This window comes from Macrotis lagotis, chromosome 1 (assembly GCF_037893015.1).
Source record: "Macrotis lagotis isolate mMagLag1 chromosome 1, bilby.v1.9.chrom.fasta, whole genome shotgun sequence".
Taxonomy (NCBI): domain Eukaryota; kingdom Metazoa; phylum Chordata; class Mammalia; order Peramelemorphia; family Peramelidae; genus Macrotis; species Macrotis lagotis.
This window is the reverse complement of record NC_133658.1, coordinates 400,953,462-400,978,638: the sequence shown is the minus strand read 5'-3', so window position 1 is coordinate 400,978,638 and position 25,177 is coordinate 400,953,462. Positions and strand designations below refer to the sequence as shown.

The window sequence follows — 25,177 nt, the reverse complement described above, 5'->3', positions numbered from 1 at the left end:
AACCATTTCATCTTTTCTCAAGGTAATTATGTTGTAGGAGTGTGCTTAAGTAGTAAGTGTATTTAAATTAAAGTAGTTTCAATTATGTTAAATGTTGCTCTTATATCACATTACATGGAACACTGAGATGCATGTTGGGAGACATTTTTTTTTTGTAAAACTAGGAGCTATGTCTGAGAATCAAAAGTGAGATACTTGGCATGTTTGTTCTAGGTACATTTAAGCTTTTTTTAAGTTAATGGGGATAATTTTGGGACACAATTCAGATACTTTAGGATTTGGTCTTGGTGTTTGTATTAAATGCTAAGATCTTGGTTTAAATCATTCATTGTACTATGATTTCCTTTTAGGTGTGTTGCACTAAGTGAAACATTAAATAAATCTTCCTTTCAAAAAAAACATATAACAAGAACAAAAATACAGGGACATAGATTCCCCTATACCACCTTGATCTGGGAAGGCCATAAAGCAAAATAGGCTCAAAGCTTAGCTCAGTTGCTATTAACTACTAGTCCCACCAAGTTCATATACAAAGACAGCACACCACCTAATGAACATTTATCTCAGTCTCTACATGAGTGAGATCACAAAGGTCACTCCCCAAAATTCCACCTTGCTCTCTAAGACATCAGTATTAAACTATCTGCAAAATCTAAGCAGGACTCCAATTCCCAAATCTTATGTTTGTTCTCCCAACCTTTTTGAAATTCTCTGGATTGGAAATTCTACTCTACCTAGAATGGAAAAGAATAAATGAAAAGGCCTAGAACCAAAGTCTGTTTCTTTTTTTCTTTTATTTTTTCTAATTACATGTAAAGATGATTATTAATATTCATTTTTGAAATATATTTCCATATTTTTCTCCCTTACTTCCTCTCCTCCCCTCTCCCCAAGATAGAAGGTAATCCGATATGGGTTAGATGTATGCAATTCTGTAGAACATATTTCCACACTGGTCATGTTGTGAAAGAAGAAACAGAACAAAAGGGGGAAAAAAAAGCACATACAAAACTGAAAATACTATGTTTTGAACTACTGTATTTCCCTGTTGTATAAGACACACCTCAATTTTGGGGCCCGAAATTTGAAAAAAAAAATGTATTACATAAAGTTTTTGAATTCAAGATTTATTCCATCATAAAATTCATACAACTCAAAACTTCCATCCATAAGCTTGTCCTCATCTGTGTTGGATGAAAAATCACCACCAAGACCAAAATAAAGATACTCCTATGAGGAAGGTTCCATAGAGGAGTATGCCCATGTAGTAAGGTACAAGTCTTTGTTAGACCACAAGCACTCCCTGGATAGGTCTGGTGCAAGTACACATGCTTAGTTCATTCTGTTTCATGAACCTGAAGCACCCTTTGTGACCTCCTTTGAAATCAGTCACTTCTTTTCATCAGCAATTCTTTTTGCCTCCTGCTGAACTGATCTTTGTGGACACAGGAATTCCAATGATCCTTTGCCCTCCAATCCATTTCTTCAATTCCCTTTCTAGATCAGACCATTTGGCTGACTTGCCTCTCATTGCCTTCTTCTGCCAGGTGTTTTCAGTCTTGGATTGTTTTCTCAGTTGGAGAAGACCAACCCTACGTTCAGAAGCACTATTTCCACTCACTCTTGCAAACTGGATCACTATGAACTTGAATTCAGTACTGTATGAAAATCTTTTCTGAGCCATTTCTGGGCAGAATGTGAGAAAACATAACCTAATATATGGGTGACAAATGCAAAACAATGAGTACAAAGACAAGAAGTATAAAAAGGCAGTAAATGCAAGTAAAAAAATCTACAACACTGCATAAGACCTCCCAGTTTTTAGACACCAAATTTTTCAGAAAAAAAATGTACATCTTAAACCTGGGGAAATACAGTACATTCAGACTCCATCAATTCTTTCTCTGAATACAGGATAGCATTTTCTATCATGAGTCTTTTGGAATTGAGTCGGATCATTGTATTTCATGGTAGAGCTAAGTCAATAATAGTGGCTCATTGCACAATGTTAGTGTTACCATGTACAATGTTCTCCTGGCTCTGCTCACTTCACCCATATCAGTTCATGTAAGTCTTTCCAGGTGTTTTTGTAGCTGCCTCCTCATCATTTTTATAGCACAATAGCATTACCTTATATGCATTTACCACAAGTTGTTCATTCCCTAATTATGGGCATCTTCTCAATTTCCAATTCTTGGCAAGGCCTGTTTCTGGAGGTCATATGACATCAGAGAAGAGAAAGTCTTAAAACCAGACTCCCTGAATTAAAAAGTCACCAAGATCTCCCAGGTTCAAATGAGACAAAAAAGACAATAGTTGATCCTGACATGCCTTTTTGAATGCCTCTAAGACCAATGAAAGAGATTCCCTTTCCCATGCAGTTAGTCACCTGAAATCAGTTACAGAAGATCTATGCATGAACTACAGTCTCTCTCTAAGGCATTTCCCTTACATCATGCAAGCAGGCACATATACATACATCATCAAGCAAGCTCCATACAGAGAAGCTGCATTAGCCAAGCAAATTGATTGGGTCTGCACATAATGGAAGAGAGGTGGAAGGAAGAAGCATAGGATAAACCTCACTCTGTTTTGAAATGGACCAAGGAAGGTTGAACACACAGTTTGTGTGTTCATTACATACTAAAGGAACTAGGGAATAAAGAGGGGTGGATAAGATGAAGAGAATCGTGACAAGCAAAACAAGTTTGCTGATCCTGGAAGGAAATTAAAAAAAAAAAAAGCAAAAAATCAGAATCTAAGAGGAGTGGTACTCATTAATTGAATAGTGACCGAAAAAATATATGTGAATGTAATAAAATGTTATTTTGCTATAAAGGGAAAAGAGATAATTTCAAAGAATCCTGGATAGTATGAACTATACAAAGTGAAATGAACAGAACCAAAGGATCAATTTATACAAGGACAACAATATTGTAAAGAAAAACAACTCTGAAAGCCCTAAGAAATCTGATTAATTCAACAATAAATCATGTCTCTAGAGGAGTTATGATGAATCATGTCATCTTACCTACTGAGAAAGAAGTGATATATTCAGGGTGCAGAAAGAGATATAAGTTTTTATACGTGACTTCTCTGTAGATCTATTTCATTTAAATAAGTTATTTGTTACAAGGATTTCCTCCCCATCTTTGATATATAATTAGAGTTGTATAGTGAGGGAGAAGAAGATTGAAGTTGAAACTTTTAAAAAAAAAATTAAAAATAGGGGAAAAAAAGAAGGGAGTCTAACAGGGACATTTTTAGAAGAAAGGTGTTTATAAATATATATGCAATTTTTTACTGTTATACAAAATCCTATTTTTTATATATTCTGTTATGGATATGGAAAGCTCATTCCTTTTTGGCACTTAACCTCATAATTAAAAAAAAGACTTATTTTTTAAAATTATATTGGGTACCAAAAAGAAACTTGACTTGTTCCCCAATTCTTCCTGAGATTGTCCCTGCTAAGTACTCTTACCCTAACATTTTTCCTCTAGAACTATATTTCACCAATGAGCCTGCCAGTTCTAAATCCTCATAGAAATGGGTTCACACTTGTGTTAGGAATCTTCCAGGAAATGTGCCTCATTTACTTTGAACCTTTATCCCCATGTGAGATGGGAATCCTACAAATCATTTCAGATATACCTAATCAATTATTACTATGCTATTGGGAAATCAGGCAAATAGAAGCATACAATCATTAAGATTTAATTAGAATATAAAATGAAATCTACAACATTAGAAACACTCTCAGCACTCAATACCCTAAATCTGCATGTTTCCGCTCTCTTTTCCCCAAACATAATTCAGGGAAGTTTATTCCCCTAGCAAGATGACCATCTACAAACTGGAAGAAACAGCACAGTCTTTTGGCAGCCTAGAATGCTGATTGTTCAAAGCTCTTGTTCAGGAGCCCTCTCTAGCCCTAGAAGAAACAACACATCCCTAGAAGTACCTAGCAGTTTCTGCAGCAATGCCACCTCCTTTTGTCTCAACTAGGAGCCTACTTGCCTAGTCATCTAAAGTTCCTTTTCTATTTGGTTTCATGGTCCCTTGCCATCTTCCCCATGTAACCAAACTTTATTTCCTTCTCCATTTCAAAAGATCTTTTCTAATCATTCAAAGTCCATACCTCTCAATCCAATCATTTTGTACCACAGAATGGTACAGTACCCATAGAATCTGAGGCTCTGAGAGTTCTTCCCCAATAAGAAACTGGTCTTCAGGCCTGGACACCAAGGGAAATATAATTTGTTCCTCATGTTGAACATACCTCCTAAATCCTCACCACAGTGGTTTTTTTAAAATTATGATTCCTGAAAATCACACCAGTTGTACTCATTAAGCTGTAGGTACACATCATAAAATGTCCATTAACTTGCAAATACTATGATTATTGGTTATTACCCCAAATGCACAGCCCCCATGTAAGTCATAAAACATTCATTCATTTGCATACAGTATAGTCAAAGTCAATTATTCCAAATATACAGGCTATTCAAATTAACAAAAGCAAGCAACTCAGGAAAAATAGATCACATGAAGAAATATAGAAAGGATTCTTAACCTTTTTGTGTCTTTATCATCTTTGGTCATCTGATGAAGCCTATGGACCACTTCTCAGAATACATTTTTAACGGCCTAAAATAAAATTCACAGGATTATAAAAGACATAAATTATATTAAAATACAATTATCAAAAAAATTTTTAAAAACAATTTCACAGACCCCAGATCAAGTATTTGTATTCTGTATTATAATCCAAAGAACAAACATAGAGGTCATATATAAATATATAGCCCATAGCAGATTGTTTAAGGGAATACCCTGATTAGCTTGATGAGTTTAAAGGTTAGTAAAATTGAAAGCTACTTTGTATCTTCCTAAGGATGACCCTTGATATCTCCTGGAAGATGGGCTTCACCGATGGAGACTACTGTGATGGGTGGGAAGAAGAATTCTTTTGAGAGGAGACATCATGTCATCTAGAACAAAGGTCAGAAAAGAATGTTTTGATCTATGCTTTAGAGAAATAACTTTGGCAGCTCAATGGAGAATGATATCTGGAGAAGAGTGTGACTTGAGGAAGACTACTGCAACACTATAATTATAAGATAAGTGACTACACCAAGGTGGTAGCAATGTCAGAGGAGAGAAGTGAGGGTGCTTTCAAGAGATGTTCCAAAAGGTAAAAACCACAAGCCTTAGCAACAGATTGGATATGAGGGATGAGAGATTGTGAGAAGTTGAAGGTGAAGGCTAGATTGCCCTCTCCAGTGATAGGGAAGGGGATAAATTTCAGGGAAAAGATAGCTAATTCAGTTTTGGACATGTTGAATTTAAGATGTTTACTGGATTTTGAGATGTCTGAAAGGCAACTGGAGATAAGAAATTGAAAGAAACTTAGGAGAAGTTGTGTACCTGGGCAAGAGAGGGTCCCAGACAACTTACAGATAAGGAGATCAAAGCAATCCATAGTCATATGAAAAATTGCTCTCAATCATTACTTATTAGATAAATGCAAATTATAGCTTCTCTGAAGTATCACCTCATGACTCTCAGACTGGTCAATATGACCAGAAAGGATAATGATCATTGTTGGAAGTGTTGTGGGAAATCGGGACACTATTACATTGTTGGTGGAGCTGTGAACTCATTCAGCCTTTCTGGAGAGAAATTTGGAACTATAACCAAAGGGCAACAAAAATGTGCATACTCTGTGATCCAGCAATACCACTACTGGGTCTATACCCTGAAGAGATGATGAAAAGGGGTAAAAACATCACTTACAAAAATATTCATAGCAGCCATGTTTGTAGTGGCAAAGAATTGGAAATCAAGTAAATGCCCTCCAATTGGGGAATGACTTAGCAAACTGTGGTATATGCATGTCATGGAACACTATTGTTCTATTAGAAACCAGGAGGGATGGGAATTCAGGGAAGCCTGGAAGGATTTGCATGAACTGATGCTGAGTGAGATGAGCAGAACCAGAAGAACACTGTACACCTCACAGCAACATGGGGGTGATGATTAACCTTGATGGACACATTTATTTCATCAGTGCAACAATCAGGGACGATTTGGGGCTGTCTGCAATGGAGAATACCATCTGTATCCAGAGAAAGAACTGTGTCATTTGAACAAAGTTCAAGGACTATTCCCTTTAATTTAGGAAAAAAACTGATATCTTATTGTCTGATCTTGTTATCTCTTATACTTTCTTCCTTAAGGATGTGATTTCTCTCTCATCACACTCAATTTGGATCAATGTACAGCATGGAAACAATGTAAAGACTGTCAAATTGCTTTCTGTGGGGGGGTGGGGGAGGGAAAGATTGGGGGGGGGATTGTAGAACTCAAAATAAATAAAATCTTTAATTAAAAAAAAATTTTTTAAAGAGAGGGTCCTAGAAAGCACACACCAGGACCACCTGTTGGGATCAGGTGCTAGATGGTAACTGTCACCTACTACCTAGTTCTGGGTCAGAGGTTTAGGGAGAACTGAGAAGGGAAGCTATGGTCAGGAGGGTGTTTCTGGTAATAAGCAGTTCTGGGTCCTGGGTGTCATGATGAAAGGGAAAAGATTAGAAGTGAGCAGGAGCTGTGTGTCTCCAACTCCAGGAGCAGAGAAGGCTATTAGTTCCAGCTTCTAAACCAGCCTGCAGAACTGGAATCTCAAACCAAATTAAAACCTACAGTTCTGTCACTGAACCAGCAAAACATCCTAGCAGGCTAGCTGGCTGCTGCTCTGATCCAAAGCCAGGTCAAGAACTTGAAAAGCTCACATCAGGGTGACAGCAATCAGACTCTGCCCTACATCAAATCTCTTAGGGAGCACTGATAGCTTGCAGGTCCCCAGTCTGAGTGGATTTTAAGAAAAATAATAGCATAACACTAAATGTCTCAAGAAAGCTGCAGTAGGATGTGGCTATACCTCCCTTCCAGAAGTGCCCAAAGTCTGACCCCTAACATCAACTTTGGAGTCAGGAAGCAGACTAGAAGAATGAGCAGACAGATGAAAAAAATAAAAAAGAATCCTACTATAACAGGAATATTCAAGATACAAACCCAGAAGAAGAGAATGACTCCAAAAAGACATAAAAAGCAAAACCTCAAAGAAAAGCACAGCTTGAGTACAAATTGAACTGAAATTCCTGGAAGAGATAAAGCACAAGTGTTGTTGGTTTGGTTTTTTTTTTAATTTAATTTAATTTTGTTTTTAGTTTTCAACATTCATTTTTTATAAGATTTTGAGTTTCAAATTTTTCTCCTCCCTCGGTCCTCTCCCCCTCTCCCTTGGATGGTGAGCAATCTGATATAGATTATACTGTTAAAGCATAAGTTTTTAAAAGTTTTAAAATGTTTTCATAAATGAAATAAGAGAACTTGAGGGAGAAAATTGTAAAAGAAATGAAAACTATGGAACAAAGTATTGGAAAGGGAATTAGCAGCTTGGCACAATAGGTATAAAACCTCATCCAAAGCAACAAACTCCCTAAAAATTAGAATGGACTAAAGAGAGGCCAATGATTCATGAGACAAAAAATGAATATTAAAACAAAGTTGAAAGCTGAAAAAAAAGATATTTCATAGCAAAAACAACTGACCTGGATAGCATATCAAAGGAAAAAATTTAAGGTATCATTGGATTACTTGAAATCCATGACCAAAAAAAGGGGCTAGATATCACAATTCAAGAAATCTTTTAAAAAACTGGCCAGATATCTTGGGATCTGATGGTAATTAGATGAGAGAATAACTGAACATCATTTGGCATGGTACAATATGTGATGAAAATTAAGGGAGGGAACAGTCTTAAGCAAAGCAAATTCTGACTTTTTATAGTTTTATATAGTTTTTTATAGTTTTATATTTCTTTTAGAGGTAACAAAGACTGGGAATGTGAGGGAGTGCTCATCAATTGGGGAATAGCTAAACAAATTATGGTATAATTGTCCTTTATTTTCAAAGAGGATCAATGACATTACAGGGTAATATCTTGACTCATGCATGAAATGGATTAAGTGAAATAAAGTTGTACAATGTCATTAGTCCCACTCCAGTGGCAGGAAAAAAAAAAGTCAAGATACCCCAAGATGTCTCAGGATGCAGTGGATGATCTTGGTATCTTCAGTGTCTAACCAAGTTCTCAGAACTCCACAGAGTTACTTCAACCCCATTCATGGCCTTTGGAACAAATTATTCTCATCCACCCATTCCACTAAGGAAAGTCTTCACATACTTGAGGTAGATACCTCCCTAATTCACTGAAGGGTTTGAGTCTACTCCGTTACCCTTAACCTAGTTTAGCCTGTTTACTGAGATAGTTTGCCATTGTGTAGCCAATGTGCATGTTACAGCTTCTTTTTTTTTTTTTTTTTTAGTTTTTGCAAGGCAATGGGGTTAAGTGGCTTGCCTAAGGCCACACAGCTAGGTAATTATTAAGTGTCTGAGGCTGGATTTGAACTCAGGTTGTCTTGACTCCAAGGCCAGTGTTCGATCCACTGCACCACTTAGCCGCCCCGTGTTACAGCTTCTTGGAACTACAGGTGAGAGTTGAGTGTCAGGTGGACACCAAAGATGGATGAGTAGCCCTGAAAAGGCTTCAGTCAAGCCCTGACGAAGTGCTAGTCCTCCTTGAACACCTCATCCATCTTGTAGTATACAAATATGAAGAAATACTTATGCTGTAAGAAATCATCAAGGGCTGTGGGATCCCTCTTACTGATAGCCATAGCCATAATGTGGACCCCTTAAGCAATAAAAGTCATGAATAATGTGAATTTCCTAGCAAAATTCTCTACTATATCAATGAAAGCCATAAAAACAATATTAACAATAACAATAATAATAATATGGACTACCTATCAATAAAAGTCATGAATAATGTAAAACAAAATTTATGTAAGGTGAAAGAAAGCACATTGACCAGGACACAATGGAGGTATGACCAGTATATAATGTTTGTCCTTCATTCTTGAAGAAGACCATGATATCAGGGAGGTGATACCATAACAAGCACATGAATTAGATTTGAGTGAGGGGGGGCTATACTAAGTCACCAGCCTCCCATTTTCCCCCAGAGTCATCTGGGTCCAATGACCAGATATGGATCAGGATAACTGGAGATGGTCCTGCATGTGAGGTAATGAGGGTTGTGATTTGCCCAAGGTCACAACTAGTTATTGTCAAGTGTCTGAGTCTGGATTTGAACTCCCGTCCTTCTGAATCCAAAATCAGTGCTCTATCCACTATGCTATACATGTTCAGTTCATAGCCTTACATTCCCCCTACCCTACCACACCAGGGACTCTAGTCTAAAACAGTACTAGCAGGGCACCCAGGTGTCTGGGACCCAAGCCCAGTGCTGAGCAGAGTAACCCCCGAAATTCAACCAATCCACATACTCTAGAACTCCTCCTCCCTTTGTCTTATTCCTAGAATTACCAAGTTGGGGGAGGGGGGAGATTGTTATGGAGGGGTCTTGGCAGGGAATTAAAGATTGTTGTTTGGCTGCTGCCCCAGACTGCCCCAATGTGAGAAACCCACTTTGATTATTAAACTACAGATACAATAAATCTAGAGTGCCCCAGCCTCTTTCTTCATGTTGGATCCTTTGTTTGGGGGAGCCTTGAATATTCATCCCACTACTGGGGATCTGGAGGCAAGACAAGGGGATAAATAATTGCAGAAAAACTTATATGTGAACTGGTCAAGAGTTCATTAAACAGAACCAGGAAAATACTTTATACAATAACAATATTATAAAGACAGACAACTCTGAAAGTCTTAGGCTTCCTCTGATCAGTGTACAGACCAAAAATAGTTCCAAAGAACTAATGAAGAAAAATGTTCCCCATCTCTTGATATAGAAGTATAAGACTCAAGGGGGCAGAATGAGACATTGTATGTATGTGTATGTGTGTATGTTTGTAAATGTATATGCATATATATACATATAAATATGTAAATATGAAAGAACTCATAGTACTAAGGAGCTATAAACACATACATAAATGTAAACATAGACATAGTCACCTATATACTTATTCAAATATTAGAATATATTAGAAACATATTTGTGTATAATATAGCATATTGAATATGGTCAATGCAATAATTTGCTTTACTTTACATATTTGTAAGAGGGGTTCTATGTTTCTTTTGTTCTCCATTTGGTGGCTGGGAAGGAGAGAAAGAGAAATGTGTTGATTTGTAGATTTTTTAAAAATAAAATTTAATTTCATAACAACAACAGCAACAGCAACAAAAATGACATCAGAGGGAAACCCTACAGAGTACCAGAAGATGACTAAAAAAACCCAATCATCTTTTTCAAGAAAACCACATATTGGGAAGAAGATGTGGCTTGCTGAGATGGAAAATGTTCTGCAGATTTTACCTTTTTTTTTCACTTTTGCCTCTGAGTCCCCAGGACTTAGCACACAATGACTAGAACCTGGTGGGTGCTTGTTTACTAGCTGACCTTTGAGACTAAAGTGCTGAGGACAGGGTGATCCTCTACCATACTAGTCTTTGGGGATGCCAGGGCAAGAGGAACAGAAGACTGGTGGGAGTGAATCAAGATTTCAGGCTTTGCCCAGCAACAGCTTCACTGTTCCCACATGCTAGAGTTGTATTTTGTTCATTTTGGTTCAGCTTTGTAAGTGTTTTGTGAGACCTACACAAATGAATAATTTTTTAAAGGTTACACAAAGTTCAAAAAAGAGATCAGAATCTCAATTGGGTGGGTACTGAATCATGACAGGCTTATTATGTTATCATTTGATTTATTCACTTCCTAAACAGAGAGTTCAGGAAAGCACTGGAAAAAGTCAAGGCTGGGAAAATGGACTTTTCACTGATGGGCCAGGAATGAGGTAATATTAACTCAAGCGATAAGCAACATCTGGAAATCCGATCAGCTATGACAACCCACTGGATCAAGTGTTGTTTGTACATGCCCAGTGAGAGAGCTGGAACCACTTGAGCTTAGGGGACCAGTGAATCTTAGATCACCATCTGGTAGCTTAAAACACATCCTTGAGTCAACTCTTCCAATAGTGCCTCCTAGAAAGATTATTAAAGAATGAAACACTAGTCTAGCCTGTGTCAAGAATGAAAGAAGTATTCTGAAACCTTTAGTGATTTGAGGAACCCTTTTACCCATATATCCAAAAACTTGGACATAATCTGTATCCTTCAGTTTTCCAGGGTAAACTCCAGGGAAGGCACCATAAGTTAGAATGCTGTTGGAGAGTAGCCCCTAGGATTGTGCTCAGTTCATGTTTAACTTAGGGGTGCGATACCATCATTCACATAGCTGAGCAAGGAGGTTACATGCAGACATTGCATGTAGCATCACAGATTAGGATTTCATATAGACCACACACATGATGTTAATGTTCATTGACTAGCTAAGTCTAAAACCTTTGTTCATTACCCCAGGAGCTTCATAGTCAATCTGGTCTTGACTTTCCTTTAATGACTCCTGGTCAATCCTACTTCTGTAATCTCTGCAGATCCCTTGTCAGTGGATCAGAAAGATTCACTTCAGGTCAATTCTGGGTCCATAGAAGTAGGGAACAAGTATTTCTATGTTACCTTTAAATGTTAAGTATTGATCTTCATAGCATCCCAGGGAGGGAGATGCTATTATGATTCCCATTTTACAGCTGAGGAAACTGAGGTACACAGTAGTTAAGTGATCAGGAAATTTGCCCAGGGTAACACAGGGAGGAAATTTTTGAAAAAAAGATTCGAGTTCAGCTTGTCCTGACTCCAGATTCAGCAAACACTCTAACTAGGATGAGTGCTGTTCCTCTAATGAATCATTCTCTGCCAGTGACTTCCACTTCTGAAGCTGAAGTAAAAAGTAGAAAATGAAGAGCCTCGATTGTTTATTTCCAAAAATGACAAAGGGAAACAAGTTCTGATATTAAACCAAATGAAAAGTGCAGCTCTTAACCCCATTGCCTTGAAAAAATAAAAAAAAGAAAAGAAAAAAAAGAAAAATACAGCTGATAAAACCAGGCCTGTGCATCTACATGCATGCTTCCTCAAAGAATTCCCAAAGGCAAGCTCAGCCTTGCCCTTTACCTGTATGCTATGAATTAAAGAGGTGCTGAGAAAGCCCTTCTGCTCCAAATGATCTCCCACCTCCTGCTTGCAAGTGTTCATTTTATTTGTTGTACTGCCAGAAATCCCACCAAATTAGAATCAGAGAGACTGGCCAGAGTCCTCACAGCCCAGAATGGCAGAGCTAGATTGCCTATCACAACATAAAATATCAGAGCTTAAAGGGATTTCTGAGGCTGTCTGGTCATAGGATCGTTGGATGGAAGATTTAAACCTGAGAGACCTTTGAAGCAGAGTCCAACCCCTTCATTTTATAGAGGAGGAAAATGAGGCTGGAGAGTTAAATGGGTGACAGCTTATAGCAAGTGGCTGTTCAACCTCAGAATTTTACAGTAGAAGCATGAGATCCAGAAAGATAAAGTGACTTGACACAAAAAATTAATGACAGTTAGGACTAGAATCAGCATACTAAAATCTGCATTAATGGCAAAACCACAACTAGAATGCAAGTTGTTCTGCTTCCCGTGCCATTGGTCTTTCCAATGGTCTCCCCCCACTCAGCTCCTCCTCCACTCGGGTACCAGTAATCTTCCTCGAGTGAACTTCTGACCCTGATCCCCCCCATCCCTATTTCATAAACCATATTACCTCCGAAATATAAAATATATAAAATATATATAAAATATATATAAAATATATATAAAATATATAAAATATAAAATCCTACTTGGCATTCAAGTTCTTCAAAATCTGGCCATTTCCTGGTTTCCCACGGTCTTTTTTTTAACCACCTTACATCCTTGAGGTTCAGTGACCCTGGCTTCTGGGGTGCTCTTCCTTCTCATCAGCCCCCCCATTCCCTGATTTCCTTCAAATTCTAGCTAAAATGCCATCTTCTACGAAACCTTTTCTGATCCCCCCCTTAAGGAATTCTTTCTAATTCATCCTGTATGTATCTTTGCGAATAATTGCTTGCATTGTGGTCCCTCCCATTAGACTGGGACCTCCTTGAGGGCAGGGGCTGCGGTTTGCCTTTCTTTGTATCTCTTCCCCCCCCCCCATCCTCACCCATAGTAGGTGCTTTAACAAAGGTTTGCTAGCTGAAACTTAACCACCACCTTTCCACAAAGGAAGAAAGGTGAGGGAAAATGATCTTAATATAAGCAGGGCGCACAAGTAAAAAGTTATACAAAAGGAGAAGGGAGAGAAGACTCTTTACCATAGGCTCCGAGCACTGATTAAAAACCCTTTGAAGAGTGAAAACAAGAATAAAGATGGAGAAAAGCCTAGATAGAGCTAACGATGCCTCCCAGGATACACAATAGGAGCAGATGGCATTGCAATAACTTGCATTACTACACGACAGCCCCTCCCCCCCAGCACTCAGCCCCTCCCCCCCAGCACTCAGCCACTCCGATTACCCCTCCCTGGGCTAGTTCCCCAACTGTACATGCGCACTTCGTACATCAAGAGCCTCACTCTCGCCTAAGACTGCGGGGGGCCACGATGACTGCGCGCACCACGATGACTGCGCGCCGAGGAAACAGAACTTGACGATTCGAAGTGACGTCACCATAAAGGGAGGGAATAGGAGGGGCAACCGGAAACAGTTGTCCGGGTCACGTGACAGGGGTGAGCCGCTTCGGCACCTCCCATTCCAAGATGGCGTCGCTGCTGCAATCGGAGCGGGTTCTGTACCTGGTCCAAGGAGAGAAAAAGGTTCGGGCTCCGCTCTCGCAGCTGTACTTCTGCCGCTACTGCAGCGAGTTGAGATCGCTGGAATGTGTCTCACACGAGGTAACTAGTCGCCATTTATGAGGTTAATTTCTTCCATAGAGGAACAGGGAACTCTGACAGTTCAAGGCGGGATAATCATCTGTCTTCGTTCTTTATTGGCCAAGAATCTTGTCACTCTGAAAGGGGCCGGCTTGGGTGGGGTCGGCCGATCCTGCTGAATTTGTAGCACCCACCGATTGGCTGGAGCTCCTGGTCTACAATCGACGACGCGTGCTGTGCGTAGCCCAACGCGGCCTTTGATTGGGTGAAACGCCCGTCAGTTGAGGGTAGGGGCTGGGTTCCGGTTTTTGTGGAGAGGCGTGGCCCTAGAAGGAAGGGCTGTGGAATTGGCTTTTCTCACTGGAGCCTGCGAGCTGGGGACTTGCAACTCTTCAATTCCTGCATTTTTCCCTTTTCGCTTCTGCGGGTCCCGCCTTCCTTAGAGTAGTCTTTAGACTCGCCTCATCCTTACGCCCCTGGTCTCACCCCCTCAGTGCACTCGTTCCCCCCACCCTGGCTTAGTTCCGGTGCTGCGGGGCAGGAGGATGAGGCCGGGGTGCTTGTGTCAGCTCTCTACTGTGAGGCTGACGTCTTTAGAGTATAGTTCTAGGTGGGGCAGTTTTCGGGATAGGAAAGAGCAAAAGGGGTAAAAAAAACACAAGATTACCACGTTCAGTTTAATTAAAAAGGTATATTTTACTTTTTTTCTTGTCTTTTTTTAGGTTTTTGCAAGGCAAATGGGGCTAAATGACTTGCCCAAGGCCACACAGCTAGGAACTTATTAAGTGTCTGAGGTCGAATTTGAACTCAGGTCCTCCTGACTCCAGGACCGGTGCTCCACCCCTGTTTTTGATGTATTTGATGAGAAAATTAGCAGCATTTGGAGAATAGATTGGAGACAAGAGAGACTGGGAAGGTGGGGGCATCAATTAGGAGGCTATTGGAGTAGTTCATAGGAGAAATAATGAAGGCTTGAACTAATGTTGAGGTTGAGAAAGATTTGAAATGGATGAAATGAAGATATTTGATATGTAAGAAGAATGACATTATATACCCAAATAACTCCCTACCATGGAAACCTAGAACTAAATATTATATCCTACCTCGTTTTTCAAAAAGTGGGAAAAAGGATTTTGCAAAGCATGGTGTTTAATAAATTTTCATTAACCAATTCATATAATGAGCTTGATATTATTGATGTGATTCTAGAATGGATTTTTAAATGGATCGTTTGTGAGTACCTAGAAAGTGGAAACTCTAGGAGTCAGCATGGATTTTCTAAACCCAAATTGAGCCAGACTGCATCTGTCAGTTTTCCTTTCTCCAAGGTTGCCAGTGATTGTGGTTCCTCTTTAAAAAAGTTTCTGATACTGTTGATCACAACCCTCACCTGGGTCTTCCCCTACTTTCTTGAGTGCTACTTCTTGGCCTCTTTAGCTAGATCATCTGGGTCCTACTTCCTAACTGGGACCCTAGTCTAAAGGCTATGTCCTGAGCACCTATCTCTTTTAAACTCTTAGTGATTCTATTACCTCCCATGCATTCAAGTTTCATCCCTATACAAATAACTCTCAAATGAGTCCATCTCTAATCTCTCCTTAGCTCCAGTTTTTACTGTCTGTTGTATATACTTGTATTAAAATGTTCTCTAGATAACTTGAACTCAACAAGTCCAAAATAAAACTCAACTTTCACCCTAAACCTGTCTCTCTCCCTTACTTCTTTATTTCTGCTGAGAGTCCCACCATCCTTCTCATCAGTTTTACACCTTGAAGTTGTTCTTTCCCTCATTCCCCATATCTGTTCAGTTGCCAAGTTTAGTTAAATCAACAACATTTAAATGCCTACTATTGCCAGATACTGTGCTAAGCTCAGGGAATACAAATAGCACCCTTTCCCCACAAAGCCCTTGCTCTCAAGAAGCCCATAGTCTACTAGGAAAGAAAACATGCAAAAGAGCTGTCATCTATACAGAATAAAATGGAAATAATCACAGAAGGAAGGTGGATTAAGAAAGACTTCTTTGAAGGTGAGATTTTAACAGGGACCTGAAAGAAGCCAATTCTACCACCAAAACATTCCCTGCTTCCATCTCTTTTCTACTCAGCTTGTTAACTGCCTAGTTCAGGCCTTTCATCATCTCTTATCTCCCTTGTTGCAGTAGGCTAATTTTCTCACCAAATACATCTTGGGATCAAATAATAATCTTCCTGAAATTCAAGCCTTCTCAAATGTCATTCTTCTGCTCAAGAATCTTAAACAGCTTCCTGTTGCTGCTAAAATAAAATAAAAATTCCTTTGCTTGGCATTTCAAACCCAGCACAATCTGACCCCATCCTACTTTTCCATACTTAGTTCATGTTACTATCCTTCACACAATTTTCATTCTAGCCAAACTGGTCTACTTACACATCTAAAAAACTGCATCTCATCTTTTGCCTCTTAACTTTTGAGTGGATTTTCTTCCAAACCTGAATTGGACTCCTTATTCACTTCCATTTCTTAGAATCACTAACTTTAATCAAGGCTTAGCTCAGGTGTCATTTACTATTATCTTTCTTGACACCTCCCCCACCTTGTTACTGTTCCCTCCTTTTTCAGATTATTTTATATTTATTTGTGTATATTTAAGTCTCATTCTCTACCTTACTCCTTTAGGGCAAGAACAATATTGTTTTCTTTTGCCTTGTCTTTTTAACTTCAACACCTAGTTCCTTGCTCAGGTACACTTTGCTCCTCTATTTGTCTTATAAAGCCTTCCATTAAGCTTCTCCTCCCTTCCTTCCTTTATTTGCAATCCTGGCCTCCATGCTGTCCCTTGTACACAACACTGTCTTGAAACTTTGAGCAATCTGAAGCATTTTCACTACCTGTCTTACTTGCCATTGACTCTTTCCTTTCTCTTCTTTGTTCTCTAATTTACCAGCTTCCTTCAAATGTTAGCTTCAGTCTCACCTTCTGCAACAAGTCATTTCCAGACCCTCTTAATTCTAGTACCTTCTCTCTGTTGATTATTTCCCATTTATCCTCTATGTATCTTTTTTATTCATAATTGTTTCCATGTGGCCTCCCCATCCTACTAAACTCCTTGAGTGCAGAGACTTTTGCCTTTCTTTTTATCTCCAGTGGTTAGCTCAGTGCTTAGACTGACTAGATAATTCCCTAGATAATTGGAATTGCTTGAAGCACCTAGAAATAAAGCAATTTACCTAAAGTCATTCAGTTAGTGTTAGATGCCAGATTTGAACCTGAATCCAAGGGAGGCCACTGATCCACTATGGTACCTTTTCAACTTTCACATTGTAAATGCTTAATAAGTATTTATTAAATTCACTTTTGATAACCATATTTTAGGAAGAACTTAATACACTAGAGATTATGTCCAGAGAAGGGCAAGCAGAATGATAACAAGACTCAATTATATACTTTATGAGGAATCTTGAGACTACAATGTTTAGCTTGAAAAAATAAGCTTTTAGTGAGGAACATAGTGCCTATTGAATTATTTGAGGTGTTGTCATATAAAAGATTGTATTAATTAATTTTGCTTGACCCCAGAGGGCAGAACCAGGGCCAATGGATGCAGTATTATAGGAATAAAGATTTTGTCTAAACATTTAAGGAAAGCTTTCTAATAGGTGGGGCTATTTTTTTTAATGAACTGTACTGATTTGTCAGTGAATTTCTATACTTAGAGTTAAGCAAGGGCCAAACCTCCACCTGTCATGGATGATTAAATGAACTCTCAGGTCTTTCCAGCCAAATTGATTATTGCTTCTGAAAATGCAGAAGTTTTCAGGCTATTAGGAATGATTAGAAATAGTTCAAGAAGTATATTTCAGACTAGATGAATAAGGAGGCAGTAACAAAATATGACATTAAGCTGGCTTAGTGGATCTTAGTGAATCATACCTATGATAGTGTGGTAAGTTTTTTAGATATAGTACTTTACACATTAGCTATTAGCATATAGTTATTGAATTGGATCATGTAACAGGTATCTATTAAATAGACATGTCATGTACCTGGTACTCTACAGGTAACATGACATACAAATATGTGCATACTGACAATGCCTAACACTTCTAGTCTGTTGTGCATCTTGGTAATATTTGTATTAATCCCCTTGCTAACTTCCTAGAGGGTAGGGACTCAAAGGCCATAGTAGGACCTTATATTTTGTAAGAGCGTAATAAATGCGTGATTGAACTCTTCTCTGGTGGCTTTAAGGCATGTCTGGGAAGAGTCTCTCAGAGATAGGACTCCCATACTCTCTTAGTTCAAGTTCAACAATTCAGATGAGGAGGCACTTTCAGATCCTTGAATATTTAACACAATGAGCTCTACTTTGCCTTGATACAGCTTGGATATGCAACAGAGAGACTGTGGCACTTAAGCTTCTGTAGATGTTAACCCTTCCTCACTCTAGTCATGCTGTCTCCTTAGTTCCAAGGTGCTGTGGCTGGAACTTTTTTATGCCCTTAGGTGACCAGAAGGCAGCATTTGACTTGCAAGCTAACCTCCCTGTATTGGAAATGGGAGTAAGGAAATGGGAGTAAGGAAACTTAGGGAATTGCTGATCTTGTTTACAGACATTTTCTCTAACTGGACCTTGAAACTCTATTGAGGATTATTAAAGTTGTTCACCAAATTTTCAAAGGCATAGTTGGACTTGATATCATTTATAACTTATTAACTATTAGAACTATCCCCAAATGGAATGGATTGCCTTGGGAGTCAGTGTCTGCTAATTAGAGCTCTTCAAGCAGAAACTCTATGACTGACTACTTGTCAAGTATTGTTTTTCTGTTTGGGTGGATTTGGTAGCCTCCAAATTCCTTTCCCTAGACTAGCAATAATAGCTCACTTTTTTATGTGCTTTACCTCATTTGATTCTCATAACTATTCTATGAGTAGTATTTTCATTTTGTGGATGAGGAAACTGAAAGTCAGAGAGGTTAAATGGCCTTTTGTCTGGCCCACTGATGGCTGTACTGGGGAGTTTTCTTTTAGGATAGCTGGATAAGGTCCCTTCCAGCTCCAAAATTCTATGATCTTGGAATTTACCTCTATATTTGAGCATACAAAATGTCCATGAAATAATTGTAGAACAAATGTATGCCAGACTATCATGCAGCCACCAAATGCAATAGAAATTCACAAGAGCCGAGGTCTTACCTATAAAGTTCCTGAGGACTGTGCTTAAGTGCTAGGATAAAAAGATAGTCAAAAAGATAGTCTCTGATCTTGAGGAGCACATAGTCTGACTAAGGCGGGGGGATGACACCTTAAAAATGTGTACAGATAACCTATGCACAGGTAAATAAGGAATAATTAACAGAGAGAAAGCACTAGAATTAAGAGGAGTTATTGAGAGAAAAAATGATGAACTGGTGGGTTTAGGAAATATGAAAAGACTTAGTCTGATGAAGAAAGGTAATATCCACCTTCAGAGAAGTGGAAATAAGCAAATAAGCATAGTGTGGCCTTAAAATCTGTGTGTGTGTGTGTGTGTGTGTGTGTGTGTGTATCTGTGAATGGATATGGGTTTAGATGCATATGATTATAGATGTCAGTAAATATGCATGTGTATATGTATCTATGTGTGTATGTCTGTTTATGTAGATATTAAAATGAGTATATATATGTATAGGTATATGTGTATGTCTGGGAATATTTTATATATATATATATATAAATATATACATATCTCTCTATATATACTTAATTATAGCCTTCTTTGGGGAAAAGGGGAAAGAGAAATAAATAAAAGTGCCCAGCCAAAAAAGAAAAGAAAAGATTGGCTATTTTGAACACACATGACAATATTTTTTTTCTTTTTTCTGTACTTAAGTTTTAAAAAAAATACTATTCTTAACAAAAGAGGGGTTGGAAAAGATTCCCAATATACAAAATCAAGGCAAAGTAAGAGCAAGGTGATTGGGGAAAAGAGGGGAGAAGTTCTCATGGAAAAGGTACCTTTTAAGCTGAGCTTTGAAGGAAGCTAGGGATTCAAAGCAGAGGAGAGGAGGGAGTACATTCTAAGCATAGGAACAATTTATGCAAAACCAGAGAGGTTGGAGGAAGAAATGGCAAATGTGTGGAATAAAAAGTTCAATTTGATAGGATTGTAGCATACCTGAAGAGAGATAATATATAACAGGACTGGGAAAATAGTTTGGAACTAAGTTTTCAAGAACCTTGAATGCCCAAAAAAGATTTTGTATTTTATCATAGAGGTGAGGGGGAGCCACTGGATTTTTTTAAGCAAGAGAGTAATGTAGTCAGAACTGTGCTTTATAAATTTCCCTTTGGGGCTGCTAGGTGGCACAGTGGATAGAACACTGGCCCTAGAGTCAGGAGTACCTGAGCTGAAATCCGGCCTCAGAGGCTTAATAATTATCTAGCTGTGTGGCCTTGGGCAAGCCACTTAACCCCATTGCCTTGCAAATATGGAGGATAAATTGAAGGACAGATAGACCAATTAGGACAGTAGTCCAGGTGAGCAAGATTTAAGGCATGATGAAGGTATGAGTTGGAGTGAAGGGAATGAGTGTAACAGCATCAGTCTAAGTATATTTTCCCCATACAGTAGATTATATGAGATCTTTAAGGATAGAGCCTGTCCTTTTTATTTTGTACCAAATCTTTCCCCAGCACCTAGCACAATGTATTTTTATATGTTAGGTATTTATTGAAAATCATACTCGGACACAAAGTATTCAAGTCTCTGAACTGGTAGCTTCACTTTCTGTTCATGACACCTTTAATATCTTTTTGAAGAAGAATATATTAATTACTCTTTTGGCATAGATAAATGGTTGTAAATACTATAAAATGAGTTTCTCTGCCTCTATTAATATTAAGTTGTGCTGCTTTGCTTTAGGTAGACTCACATTATTGTCCCAGTTGCCTGGAGAACATGCCATCAGCTGAAGCCAAGCTTAAAAAAAACAGGTAAAAGCTGTGACTTTTATTCATTCACTGTGTTCAATCATTTTCATTGATGATAAAGAAACACTAATGTAATTATGCTCTTGCCTCTTCCGTTCCCCTCCACCCTCCTTATCATCTATTGCCAGGTCAGCAGCTCATGAATAGGCTTTTTTTGGTGCCAAGTTACTCTGGCACCTGGTGCTTTTGGCTGAACACACTTTGTTCTTATTCATTCAAGTTCATTTTTTGCTCTCAAGATAATGTGCAAAGAAAGTTCATGACACCCTAAAAAGCTATTCAGAGGGTTCCTTTAGTCCAACTCTGACTTGGACTATCCAAGTAGCAGGAGGGACAAAGCTTGAAATAGTGACTACTTCCCACCAGGGCTTTTTTTTTTTTTTGCCCCATATTTGGACTAGGAAGTACCCTGATCAAATATTCTCAGCTTCTTTAAACATTTCTAGAGAATTCTTTGAAATTCCTCTGTAACTCATTTATATAATCTTGGTCTCAGACAAGTTAGTCTCAGTCTTTTGGAAAACAGTGTCCTGTGACAACATGCTGGTTCTAGGTTGTACATCCATACCAGAAGAAAGGAAGTGGAATTTAAATGTAAACCCTCTCTCTATTTTTTATCTCTTTGGGATACAGAATGTAGTCATGGTCAGAGGAGTTTGCATAAAGCCCTTTGAGCATAGTTCCAAATTGTTCTTCAGAATATCCCAGTTTTTCCTACATCCCTTCCAGCATTTGTCATTTTTTCAGCTTTTGTCATGTTACCCAGTCTGATAGATATGAGTTTGTACATGAGTTATTTTAATTTGAATTTTTCTATTCAGAAATGATTTAAGAGCATTTTTACATGATTATAATAACTTTGATTTCTTTTCTGAAAATTGCTTAGTTATATCTTTTGATCATTTTTTAATTGAAGGATGCCTCTTGTTTTCATAAATTTGACTCCATTTCCTATATATTTAAGAAATGAGATCTTTATCAGAAAGATTGTTTCAGAAAGTCTTTTTCAGGTTTCTATTTCCTTCTAATTTTGATTTTGTTTGTACAAAAGCTTTTTAATTTAATATATTTAAATTATTTTACTTCCTGTAATCTCCTCTATCTCATTTTTTATCATATATTCTTCCCTTATCTACATATCTGATAGGATATTTTTCCATATTCCCCTAATTTACTTATGCTATCACCTTTTATGTCTAAATCATTTATCCATTTTGACCTTAACTTGGTATATAGTGTGACATGTTGGTCTGTGCCTAGTTTCTGCCAAACTGTTTTCTAGTTTTCCCAGTAATTTTTGTCAAATGGTGAGTTCTATCTTACCTGTTCACAAGCACTATTTCTTCAGTTGTTTAGATCTATCTTTATTTGTGCAAAAAGAGTTTTGTAATTGGGTTCATGTAGTTCCTAGTTTGTCTTGACAAGTAGATTCTCAAGTATTTTATATTGTCTACAGTTATTTTAAATGGAATTGTTCTTTCTATTTCTTCCTCCTGGATTTGTTGGTATTATATAGAAATATTGATGATTTATATAGGATTTATTATAAAGCCTGTAGTTTTGCTGAAGTTATTGTTTCAGCTACTTTTAGTTGATTTTCTGGGATTCTCTAAGTGTACCATCAGTCATCTGCAAAGAGCAAGAGTTTTATTCTTTGAATTTTTTTCCCATATCTTAATCCTGTAGCTTGCATTTCTTGTACAATAGTGATGATGGGGATGGATAGGTGGTGCAATGGATAGAGCACCGGCCCTGGAGTCAGGAGTACCTGAGTTCAAATCTGGCCTCATACACTTAATATTACCTAGCGTGTGACCTTGAGCAAGCCACTTAAACCCATTGCCTTGTAAAAACTAAAAAACTAAAAAATAAAAAAATAATGGTGATAGGAAGCATCCTTGCTTCACTATTCATTTTATTAAGAAAACTTCAGGTTTACTGCCACTACAGATAATGTTTGCTGATGGTGTTATGTTATCAATTCCATTGATTTCTATGTTTTCTAGTGTTTTTTATAAGAAGAATGGGTGTTGTATTATGTCAAGTTTTTTCCTGCTTCTATTAATATATCATATGATTTTTATTGTTATTGATATAGTCAGTTATGCTGATAATTTTCCTTAGAATGTTCTCTTCATTGACTCTACTTTCTATTCCCTTGTGAGCATTATTTCTATGCAATTTCAGACAGTCTCTAACCCTAGTTTTATTTTTGATACTTCCATGACCCTCCCCTATTCAATCACTTGTTCAGTGCCATGGACTCTACCTCTGCACTATCTTTGTTCCCTCCTTTTTAAACCCTCAGTTCCACCATACAAGGACAGCCTTCCATTACTAACCATTTTGACCACTACAGCAGCCTCTTACCTTTATGGCTGCTATTCTCCCTATCCATTCTGCCCTTTACAGCTTTACAGGAACCAGTCTCATGCCTCAGTCATAGACAGTAGCATGGCCCTGAGGAAAGAAAGCTGGCTGGATATAGTTGGTCCTAGTCCTTACTCTAATACCTGTTACTAAGTGACATTGGGAGGTCACTATTTTCCTGAACCTCCCTCCATTTTCTTATTTGCAAAATGAAAGGATTAGACTAGTTCCCCTCTGAGGTGCCTTCCAGGCCCAGATCTGTGATTCTGGGATCAAAACCCTCTAGTGGTACCCTGGGGATTAGGCAGTAAAATCACAATGCCTTGTTCAACACCCAGTGATTTCCTATTTGGGGTAAAGCCTTTGTGGCAGTTTTAAAAAATGGAAATGTAGAATTTGAACTGCATGCCAACAGATAATAATAGTTTACAATGTGCTTTCCTCCTGACTATCTAGTAAAATAGCAGGTTGAGATGGGAACAGAGGATTATATATCATAGGATGAACTCTAAAGGCCATTAAGTCTAGCTCTTCATTTTACAAATGAGAAAACTAGTGCCCAGAGAGGTTAAATGGCTGACCCAAAATCATACAGCTTTCAAGTATGCCTGACAGGATTGAAACTCAGGCATTCTAAGTTCAGCCTTTTTTTTACTAGAAGTGGGAGAATGTGTGTGTGCGCGCATGCACATACTGAAATGAGAATCTCCATGAAAGACTGCATGTCTAGGCTACTGTGAGCAAGGAGTCTGTGGTAGTGAGGAGGAGGATGGTTGAAAGGTGAGATGGTGTAGGTCTCTGAAGGGCCCTAACTTTCTTGATATTTCCCTAATTGGGGATGTTCTCCAGGCTGTACTAGGCTGCCTTTTCTCTCTACACCTCTCTTGGTGACTTTATCAGCTGTAATGGGTGTAATTATCTCCTCTATGCAGATGGCTCACCAAATCTATGTTTCCAGACCCAGTTTTTCTCCAGAGCTTCAGTCTTGAATCACCTGCTGGCTTATTAGACATTGCAAACTGGCTATCCCAGAGACATGTCCAAAACAGTCTGTTATTTTTCTTGAAAACTCAGCAAACTTTACTATCTTTGTCAAAAGCACCTACAATTCTTTTCATCTTTCAGGTTCGAACCCAAATGTCAACGTCAGCTCCTTTTTCTGTGTAGTTAACTGGTAATCAAGTTTTGCCACTTGTACATCTACAACATCTCTCACATCTGACTTCTTCTGTCTACTCATATTGCCCACCTCCCCCACCCACACCCACCCCTGCCTTGGTTCAGGCCCTCATCACCACTCACATCAATTATTGAAATGGCTAGTCTCCTTTGAAATTTCTAATAAAATGAAAAGTCCCTCCCTACTATAATCTGTCTTACACACAGATGACATTGATTTTCCTTAAATGCAGCTCTAACCATATCTCTCTACTCAGTTAACTCCATTGGTTCCCTATTGCCTTTAAATAAAATATAAAGCTCCTCTTTTTCACTTTTAAAACCTTTCACAACTTGATTTACAAACCTACCTTTCTACTCTCATTATACTTTATTTTCCTTTCTGTTTTATGTCCAACCAAGATGGTCTTTTCTCTGTTCTTCACATGTGGCACTCCATCTTCTGCTTCTGTGATTTTACATGGCCTCTCCCCCATGCCTGGAATACACTTCCTCTTCATATCCACTTCTTGGAATCCTCCATTCTCTTCAAAATGCAGCTTAATCACCATTTTCTACAGGATGCTTTCCCTGCCCCCCCAAATGACAATAACCTCTATCTCTAACCACCTTGTATTAATTTTTACATATACTAAGATTTGTGCCCATTATCTCCCTCAAATAGAGTGTAGCTCTTTGACAGTCAGGATTGTTTCATTTTTTTGTACTTCTATCCCATTGCCTAATACAATACCTGAGACATGGTTATTGCTCAATAAATTTTCAATTGATTAATTTCTCCACAGTATAATTTTATAATGTCTTATTT

At 38.2% G+C, this 25,177-nt stretch overlaps 2 protein-coding genes across 4 annotated transcripts in view; one reads left to right on the top strand and one right to left on the bottom strand.

Annotated features, from left to right (window-relative positions):
• Positions 1 to 14,012, bottom strand: part of SMIM3 (small integral membrane protein 3) — a 49,556-nt gene extending 35,544 nt beyond the window's left edge. Inside the window, exon 1 of one of the 2 annotated variants that reach the window (XM_074212640.1) lies at positions 13,556 to 14,012. The gene's annotated coding sequence lies outside the window, so the exon portion shown is untranslated. The remainder of the gene's footprint in view (positions 1 to 13,555) is intronic. The other variant, XM_074212638.1, reaches the window with a different exon arrangement.
• DCTN4 (dynactin subunit 4) overlaps positions 13,720 to 25,177 on the top strand; it is a 35,370-nt gene continuing 23,912 nt past the window's right edge. The window contains exons 1-2 of one of the 2 annotated variants that reach the window (XM_074212635.1): positions 13,720 to 13,887; positions 20,753 to 20,823. In XM_074212635.1, the coding sequence (XP_074068736.1) occupies positions 13,753 to 13,887; positions 20,753 to 20,823 (206 nt within the window). In that variant the 5' untranslated portion in view covers positions 13,720 to 13,752. The remainder of the gene's footprint in view (positions 13,888 to 20,752; positions 20,824 to 25,177) is intronic. The other variant, XM_074212634.1, reaches the window with a different exon arrangement.